Here is a 10,356-nt window from a genome sequence, read left to right as displayed (position 1 = left end):
TGACTACAATTTAATGTGCTCAATACAAATGTGCTTAATAGCCATTAGAAAATTATTTGTATATAAAAAACAGTTAAAGTGAGATTAACCCTTGGGTTTCTGTTTGGTTTCATTCATTTTATAAGCATAATGACTAATCCACAACTAAAGTTATGTTCTAAAATTTCGGCCCTGAACGTGTCCAGGTCGGACGTAGAAAACTGCAACACCACGACATTCCCCCCTCCCCGTTCTCTCGCGCTCAACCTCTCCGCCCAGTCATTCATTCATATTTGGTCTTCCGGAAGTATCTCAGGGTCGGGCCAGTCAGTGCCTGCGCGAGCTGACTCGTGGGGTGAGAACAGTTTCATATTAAATATTTCAGTTATAAAGAAGGAATGTTTGCGAATGGCTGTAAGCTTTTGTGGAGAAATGTATGTTCTTGTGAGTAGCAGATAAAGAGCGTTTGTTGTCTTTAGAAAGTTTGAAATAAGGTTTCCTAAGCGGCAGTGTGAGGGCTGTCACCGGCTCGAACCCTCGGTACGCATAAAATGGCTGGTCGCAGGTTCGAGCGCAGTCAGTATTTTGACCAAAATATGTGAATAATTCAAGTGTATTTGAAATACACAGGTTATGGAAGGATACATCCCTCAGACAGATACTTTTGGTCATATAATGGCACAGGTTCGACTCGCTGTCTGGACCCCACAGACATCAAACGCGGTGTTTGGTTTTTATTTTTTTCTTCTTTAAACGAACCTCCGGCGCGTAATGGCGTCGAATGTCCCCGTGTTGATCTCTAACTCTCCCACAGTGCTGCATGGCTGACTGTGTACGGACAAAGGCGTTGGTGTCAAACCCTGAGCCATGCGCGCTGACAGATGAACGTACTTAATTTGTGATGAAAACCACGGGGAGGAGGAGTGGACCTGACATGACAGCGCGGCGTTCAAGCTCATTGCGTTGCATTCTCAAAAACTGCATGGCATTTGAGCACTTTTTCAAATATTACACAATATTGAATGTTGTTACGATTATAGGTCAGAACTGTAAAAATCATCCTGAAAAAATTTAACTAGTGTCTGGCATCCTGTCAAGCTTTTCATGTCCAGGCAATTTATCTGTTTATAGTATTTGTGATATTGTTACATGTGCGAACTTCCTAATGTGTGTTTAGGCAACACAATCTAAAACCTTTAATAACAAATTGCAATCATATTGTGTCATTCATATTAAAAAATATCGTACTGGTGGGTTCTTGGTTTAATTATACTGTGCAATTCTATGCCATAAAGATGTTTATAAAAATAAAGTGCTTTATTGTTTTAATTTACCGGTAATTCAATTTGATTCAATTAACATTTATTTGTATAGCACTTTTCACAATACATATAGTTTCAAATCAGCTTTACAGAAAATGCATGCAACTTAGAGTGATGATCTGTTATCAGAGATGACTGTCATTTTAGAAATGTACATACAAGTCAGTACAGTTAGCTAACAATGTGTTAATTTAAAGGCAAAACCAATTAACTCATTGAAGTAAAAAACACATGTTAACATGATTAGGATATTTAGAAAAAAATTGCACTGGTGCATGTTGACTTCAGTCGACACTGTTAGGAGCTAGTTGTCTATTCAGTGTTGAGGCATCTGAAGTTTTCGTACTGTCAGAAGTATTATAATAAATGCTGTTAGTTTTGTATAGTGTCAGAAGTATTATAATAAATGCTGTTAGTTTTGTATAGTATTGTTGACATATTAGAGGTTAATACAAATAAAAACAACAGTTAAAAAAATATGAACGTCCAATATTCGATATGTTTTAGCTTACCTCATGGGCATCCGAGATGTAGGAGTATTTGTTTCCCCAGTAGTTTCAATTTTGATCATTTTAGGTCAAACCGTTCTTTTCTGTGCCTCACATAATGCAGGTCTATGGTCACCACCTCAAAGAGCATACACAGAGAAGTCCAAATTAAACAATCCCCCATCGTAAGTACACACTGATGGCCTAAGACACGAAACGAGCGGTTTGTGTGAGAAAACGAACAGTATTTATATAGTTTTTACCTCTTGTACACCACAGGAAACACGCACGCGCCCTCGGATCAGTCGGACGTAGTGGTGGCCATCAGTTTGTACTTACGATGGGGGATTGTTTAATTTGGACTTCTCTGTGTATGCTCTTTGAGGTGGTGACCATAGACCTGCATTATGTGAGGCACAGACAAGAACGGTTTGACCTAAAATGATCAAAATTGAAACTACTGGGGAAACAAATACTCCTACATCTCGGATGCCCATGAGGTAAGCTAAAACATATCGAAATTTAATTTCAAAGTGAACTATCCCTTTAAAGGGGGGGGTGAAACACTCAGTTTCAGTCAGTGTCATGTCAATCTTGAGTACCTATAGAGTAGCATTGCATCCTGCATATCTCCAAAAAGTCTTTATTTTTTTTATAATTATATAAGAAAGATGCGCTGTTCCGAGTCTTTCCGAAAAAAGCAGAGCGGGTGGGGGCGTATCTTGTGAGCGGAGCTAAATAATGACGTGTGCGCGCCGCTGTTATTGTGTTGAGTCGAGTGCGTCGTAAAGCTGTCATCCCTAACAGTGGGAAAAAACTTTATTCAAAATAAAAATATGGCTTTTAATCAGATACAGCCATACATCTATGATCCGGAATCAGACCCAGAGGCTGAAGTTGAACAGGAGCAGCAGCAAAAAACGACAAGAGCAGGACGTCTCTATGTGGTACAAGTTATACACTAACTATATAATATGCTTAGCGGCTTGTGTTATTTACATATTTATACTTGAATTATATCGTCGTATTTTTGTCTTGGAAGGTGTACATGTGGGAAGTGCAGTTGTGCACGTGTGTGTGTGTGTGTTTACGCATGGTTTGTGTAGACATTTGTAGTAAGCAGACTGGTTTTGCACGGCAGGCTAGTGTTTACATAGAAAGACACGGAATAGTAGCGCATTTGAATGAAGAAGCGCGCTTATTTAGTTCAACATATTTCCCCACTCTTTGTGTATTGTTGTTTGGAGTGCTTTTACAATACACAAACATAAAGTTACACATATAGTGGCCAGCTAAACAAATGTACACGCACTACACATCGCATGCTCCATTGATCAATTAACTATACGTGATCATGTTTGGGCTACTTGATGGGCATAGGCAAAAACACAGACATTTGAAGCAGTCTTACTCACCGCCTGCGGTTCTAACGTTGGGACCTTTATCGTTGGGACTGCTCCATCCTTCAGCATTAGGCGATCGGAAAATCCGGCGTCGAGCTGGGCCTTGTTTATGAAACAGTCGGCACCGAAATGCAGTGAACAGACATAAACCTTTGCGCAACTCAGTTGCTGATCCGGAAAAGCAAATTCCATCCACTGTTGCCTTAACGCGGGGTTTTTTGGCAATCTGTACAGGACTGTCTTGGTCTGGCAACCAAAAACGCACTTTTTTGGTGACATTGTTAATTTCTTGAAGTCACATCACCTGTGCAGCGCAGCCTACGAGCCCCGCTTTGATGGGCGTAGCCTGTTGCTTTCGCTCTCTCTCTCACGCTCTTCCGGTAGAATTGTCCGTACAGCCCATACAAGGAAATTCCGACCTTTTAACGTCAAGTGGACCCATGATCGAAAAAAACTTGCCGAAACTTATGACTAACCGGAAGTAGTATTTTTGACAAAGAAATACTCCCATCAAACGTCCACCTTAACTTTTGAAACTTTGTCTATGTTTAGTATGGGATTCCATGTCTTTAACAGTGTAAAAAGATCAGTATGCATGAAACAGCATTTCACCCCCCCTTTAAGCTTTCAAAATATATTAAGACTATTAGTTGACCTATTGGACCATATTGACTAGGGGTGTAACGATACGCGTATTCGTATTGAACCGTTCGGTACGAGGCTTTCGGTTCGGTACGCGGTACGCATTATGTACCGAACGGTTCTCGGACTAATTAATTAGACTTGGAAAAATAAAAAAGTGTGTGAAATATAATAACATGCGTTCAGCAATAACCAAAACGACATAACAGGCAATGCCCCTGACACCGCCGAAGTGAAAAAAAAAAAAAAAACACCAATTATGTTTTAAGCAGCTCAGTCAGGTGCTCGCTTACTCAGTAGGCTACGCGCTGAATGCTCGTGGCAAAATGGCTATCATGTCAACTCATTTACGCCGACAACAAGACGATAAAAAGGAGAAACAGCCACAAACTATCCCCGCAGCATTAAGACAGACATTTTCAACTTATTCAAATTGCAAAAGACATCACCGCGGCGAGTGGTCCATTATAGCCGCGGATATGAGACCTTACGCCCATTTTCACACAAACTCCGTCTGCAGTGCGTAGTCTATGCGGTGCGTATTTTTTCCGTACCCATGTTAACGGTTGCGGACTGAAAACGCAGCATATTTGAATACGAATACGCATACGCAGCGCAAAACGCACTGCGGACGGAGTTTTAAGAACATGCTTAAAGTAATTGAGCCCCGTTACAATGTTCCTTCACGAGCCCATTTCAGCCAGTAATTCCTGCTTTGTCCCAAAAAACAAAAGCACAAACAGAGAACCAATTGGCCAATGCAACAGCGGTTGCTCTGACAACAGACGGCTGGATGTCAAGGGCTACACAAAGCTACCTGACTGTAACGGCACATAACATTATGAATGGGAGCTGAACAGCCACGTTCTTCAGACACGCCCCCTTGAGAGTCAGACAGACAAGTGAGGATTTGGGGGATGACAAAAGCAGTAGTGTGTGAAAAAAGTGTGGAGAGAGCTAATGTAAAGAGCTAATGTCTTATTCCTGTAACTACATAGAAGATGGGTAAAGTATAGCTCCATCATTGTTCAATGTAAAAAAAAAAAAATCATACTTTGTTAGTTTTAATAAAAAAATAATTAAAAAGGTAATTTATCTGCCATTTTTTTCTTTTTGCTGTATCTAAAACATACCGAACCGTACCGAACCGAACCGTGACACCAGTGTATCGTATCGAACCGAACCGTGAATTTTGTGAACCGTTACACCCCTAATATTGACACAAGAAAAAGTTAATAATGACACTATCTGATTCTGTAGTTTAGAAAGAGATGTGCCGAAGAGTATTGTTCTGAATGAGAGAGTATTTGTTTTGTATTTGAATTTTTAAATTCTGCTATAATACAAAAAAAAAAAATCTTTTAAAATAGCCTGTCAAGGGTGTGTTGTTCCTGTTTTTTCTATGCGATTTGCTCAGGGATGTCATCATCGTCAACATCTGATTTTACTGTTTGAAAGTAGTAGGCATCAGTATTATATATAAAAAAGACTAAAGATTTAATCATATTGTTAACGATGATGAAAATTGGTTTATTATTTTTCCATATTATTACTGATTTTGAATGACTACTGAATACTCCCCAGGTGGAATATAATTATAGATTCTTATTATGGCGCCCTATATCGCCTCCCCTGTTTGCTTAGTTTAACTGCAACTGCATGTTCTATTTAATTAATTGGTTGTTATGCTTGCGAAGTGCTTCATAAATGTTTGTAAACCAACCCCTAATTTATCAGAAAATGAACAAAAGATTATATAAAAAAATTCTAAGCCACATCAAAAGTTACTCGGCATCCATCTTTATGTACTGTATGATGCTGTCTTAACATCAGTATTTGTAAAGTTCTGTTATTACTATTATAGAATGCAGAATCATAGTTTTGTATTTTTTCCCCCCCAGATTGATGCCTTAGATGAGTGGAAGGTCCTGACTGATGGCAGTGCTAGAGACATGGGTGAAAATCAGCAGTTACATCAGATGGGCACGGAAATGGAAATGGTGCCATTACTTGGATTATGCAAGATTCTGTGGACCTGTCAGGCAATATTTCAATGTTCTCTCAGGTTATAATGAACTGACTTACTTTTCTTCTCTACTGCTGAATGTTCGGAGGTTGCTATGCGCAAACAACAAGCATTGGACAGGATAGGTGAGACCATTCCACATATTAAGTGGACGGACCTTTCTGCAACCAAAGACTGCCAAATGTCTGTGGGTCAAGAGGGCAAGTTATCAGACGAGAGGCTCTCATTGAAGACAGAATCTAAGAACAAAGATGTGTTTCTTGTTTCACAGCAAGAGCAGACAGAAGTTGCAAAGGATTACAGCAAGCAGAACTCTGTGAGGAGTGAGCAGAACTCCCCAAAATATGAATCAGATTCAAACCAGACGAGTCCTCTTGAAAACCAGACTGCTGGAAAAAAAAATCTTACTTTTGATGAGAATACAAGGAGTCTACCAACAAACATGCAGCTGATACCCAAGATAGAGTCTGATAATGCTAGGACCGAATTTTGTGAAGTCACAACCAAAGCTACAAACATTGATAAGATCTCAACCAATGATTTACTAGAGATTAAGGTTCAACGACAATCTATTTTAAATAAAGGTTTCCATAATGATAAACTATCGTCACCACCCGGAGGTAACCACACAAGCAAGGAGTTGTGTACTAATAATAAGATGCATGTTGTTGATGTGGCACATGCAAGAGAGAGCAAACTTGGGATGGACATAATTGCAAACAAACAATTAGAATATGGTAAATACTGCATTGAAGATTATAAAACACAAATCCTATGTAATGTAAGAGAGGAGAGATTTGATTTTGGAAGGAACACAGCAATGACAAGTACAGGAGATTCTTTGGGACAAAATGAAGATGAGGTATTAGATTTAAGCCTCCCAAAAAAGAAAGACAGAAGTAAAAAGAGGCAGAGTGAATGGGTTGTAGACCCTGAATATGAAGGGTCACTTCATATGGAAGTTGATGAAATTGAGGATGAGCCTCAACATGTAGAAGTGGAACAGGAGGATGATAATGAAATTAGCTGGATTCCATTAGTAAGTGAAGCTCATGCATATCTCCCACAGTATTGGGATGGACAATTGTCCTCCACTGCGCTTGAAGCCATGCCAAACCCATCGTACCCCACCATCATTACCCCGGATCCGATGGATACACTACTTATAGATGACCAGGGCATTCCTTACACGCTCGCCCCAGATGGACAGAAAGTCCCACAAATTGATAATATACAACATGCTGAGGGGCTTTGTGAACAAACAGCTCTGAGCCCAAGGCAAGCTGAAGATAAGCCTTCTTCCTTTGCTGATGTACAGGATATTGAAGACTCAAGACTGCAGACACAACCCAATTCACTGTGTCCAAATACATCTTTAGGTCATATCTCAGTGGAAGAATCACAAGATGCCCCAAACCTTGAGTCAAAATCTTCTTACAGTTCTGTAGCTCATGATAAACCCTCCACCATACCTGCTGTGTCTGACTTGGCATCAGTTCCCATTCAGATTGTTGCTAATACTACAGGGTCAAACACCCCCATTCTTCTTCTTCCTCCATCTCAGCTTCAGTCTCTTTCCTCATCAGCTTCGAAGGCTAACCCAGGGCTAATCACCCTTTCTTTACCGATTCCTCTTAGTCAGAACACTCAGTCCTCCCCCATGTTCCTAGTTTTGTCATCTCCTCAGGTGTCCTCAACTCAGAGTTCCTCCTCCTCTGGGCAATTATCTCACATTTCCCCCTCTTCCTCTGTTGCACTTCCCTTAGCTACTTGTCCACTTGATATGGGATCTACATTAAGTTCACGTCCATCACTTCTCAGCCTCAGCACGGTTTCCACTGCTAAAGACATCTCAGGATTGAATAACCCCTCTAATCTTCCTGCTAGCCCTACCTCATCAACAGCTTCCTCTAGCACTTCCACAGTGACCTCTACAAGTCCAACCAAGCAATCCAGCACTGATGCCTACTCTGACACACCAGTGCCCACTTCCTTTAGGGAAGCTCTTCTCAGATTGGCTGTGTCTGTGGAGAAGAAACAAGAAAGCCAGCATGAGATGCATTCGGTCGCTACTGCTTCCTCATGTTCTGAAACAACTAAGTCGGATTCGTCTGCCGCAGTACATGAAAGCAAAAACCCTGAGACGGAGGTAAACTGTGACGGTGAGACTGAGTCTACCTCAGTAGACCAAACAGACACATTAGATACCATCTCTTCCACATCACCCCTTCGTTCCATATCACCCGTAAATCCCATCAACCACCAAAAGAACCAAGACTCACAAGCATTAGGCCCACGTCGCATTCTTTACTGTCAGTACTGTCCACGGGTCTTCTACTATCTTTCAGACCTCGAGCGCCATTCCATCACACACTCCCAAAACAAACCCCACGTATGTCACCTTTGTGGCAAGGCGTTCAAAAGATCAAGCCATCTTGAGCGACACAAACACATTCATACAGGTCAAAGAAACTTTGTGTGCCAGCTTTGCCCAAGGCGTTTTCGTGAATCGGGGGAGCTAATGAGACACCAGAGAGTACACACAGGTGAGAAACCTTTTCAGTGCTTAATATGCCACATGCGATTTGCTGAGCGCAACACACTGCGACGTCACACAAAGCGCAAGCACCAAGGCCAGCATCTGGAGGCGATGGACATGAAGGTGAAGCCAGAAAGTGGAGGGATTTCCCTTTCTAGTGTACAAGAAGAGTCAGAAGAGAATGCAGAGTGGTACAGTTCAACAGTTCCTGAAATGGAGTCCGACAGTGACACGGGGGGAGAATGAACTACATGAGGGCACAAACAAATTGATTTTCTTTTAAAAAAAAGTTTCAAGATAAGCATAGTTGTAAATACGTTTAATTTATTTGTATTGATATAACAATTCTTTACTTCTCACTAGTCTCATATAATTGTCAATATTTCATTCCATTAACTCTTGAGACCTTTACTGGTGATTACTGAATCCTGCAATATTTACTTCAGATTCATTCTAAAAAGCTTTATCTATTGAGATAGACCTCTTGATAAAAAAAATTGTTTTCATTCTTTATCTTGAATAACTTTGAATTACTATTATTTGCTACTTATTTATTGTTCTCATTTCTTTTTTCCCCCTCATGTACAGCTTTCAAGGGTGTGATGTAGTTATTGTTAAAGACTATGAAGCTTATTATCAATATTTATAATTTTATAATATGATATATTTAAGTAATGACAGCGTCAAGGAATTGGCTAGATCAGTGCATTTCTAAATCTTGACTAGACCCACAAGATTGTGTGGCCACTTCAAATTTGAACATGTGTCATTCTCAAAGTTCTAAACATCTTCCACTCCTTTCATGTTCATTTATTATGTATGGATAATTTGATCATGCTTTAAGATACTAAAAATATATGCTTTCTTTTTCTTGTCTTCTTGTCTTTCAAACATATTCAATGCAAGTGCTTTGTGTCTGCTTTTTGATACTCCACCTGACCTGTAGATGACAGTATGGTGTTGTTTTCTTTTTACTCTTTCAGACTGGCATATTCACTGTTGTCATTTGTTGGCATTTTCTGCCATCTTTAACTAATTCTTAATAGCCCAACTATGAGAGTTGCTACCATGTAGGCTAGTAACTGCAGTTAATTGACAAAGGGTGTTTACAGACACGCTCAAGCGTGTGGATAAAAAAAAAAAAGTGTGCTTCATTAGTGGGCCACATTGATGAAGAAAATGTACTATATAACAGTGAAGCATGCTTCTAGTTAAAGAGTGTAGTACTCCTTTAAAACATTTTATGCATCTCTTCTGTAGAATTCTACAGATTTCCCCTAAAATGATTAAAAAGGCCTTGGGGCCTTCTCAAACTTTACTCAACTTTTATATTTCATAACATTTTCAGATTATCCATTATAAAACATTGCTCTGTTCATATAGTTTTCTCCTTTTTGGCTATTTTTCCAGAAGGGAGAATTCATGGTCACCGTGGTATTTTTCTTTTAAATGACCTGCATTGTTCATTTTTAATACTGAACCTGAATGATTTGCTTTATAAACTCTTTTCTTTCAGTTTTATTAGCTTGAAGTTATGCTTTTGATCTGGACAAAGAAGGCTTTACTTCTTCTCTTGATAGGTTGTCAGACATCTGTTATACATTTTTGCAGAAACTTTTAATTAGAAGTTCACCTGCAGATATGCTCTTTATGATATAATTTATTTTTTTAACACGTTTTCAACTTTGGGTTGCAGTTTTCAACTTTGATTAGCAGAATTTCTAATTTAGTATTTTTTATTTTAATTCATTTCTTTGTTTGCTAAGTTATATAGCTTGGAAGAAAAAAACTTGCTTTAACCCCTACCGATTAATTTATGTTTGTGTAATTTGCTGTGTAAATAACCAAACATCATGCATGGACTGGACACCTAAAATTCTGTTGGTTAAATCTCAGATTTGATTAAGAATCTGAATATTTGCACACGCTAATTAAAGCTTGTCAGGCCCTTTTCTTT

At 39.4% G+C, this 10,356-nt stretch overlaps 1 protein-coding gene across 1 annotated transcript; it reads left to right on the top strand.

Annotated features, from left to right (window-relative positions):
• Positions 1-242: 242 nt before the first annotated feature.
• LOC137083205 (B-cell lymphoma 6 protein homolog) lies at positions 243-10,356 on the top strand. Its single transcript, XM_067448978.1, has 2 exons — positions 243-334; positions 5,736-10,356. Exon 2 carries the CDS (start codon positions 5,955-5,957, stop codon positions 8,643-8,645), a length of 2,691 nt encoding a protein of 896 aa, XP_067305079.1. The 5' UTR covers positions 243-334; positions 5,736-5,954; the 3' UTR covers positions 8,646-10,356.

The sequence above is a fragment of the Pseudorasbora parva genome, chromosome 7 (genome assembly GCF_024679245.1).
Source record: "Pseudorasbora parva isolate DD20220531a chromosome 7, ASM2467924v1, whole genome shotgun sequence".
NCBI lineage: Eukaryota > Metazoa > Chordata > Actinopteri > Cypriniformes > Gobionidae > Pseudorasbora > Pseudorasbora parva.
The sequence above is the reverse complement of the archived record's forward strand: the minus strand, read 5'-3'. Positions and strand labels throughout refer to the sequence as shown.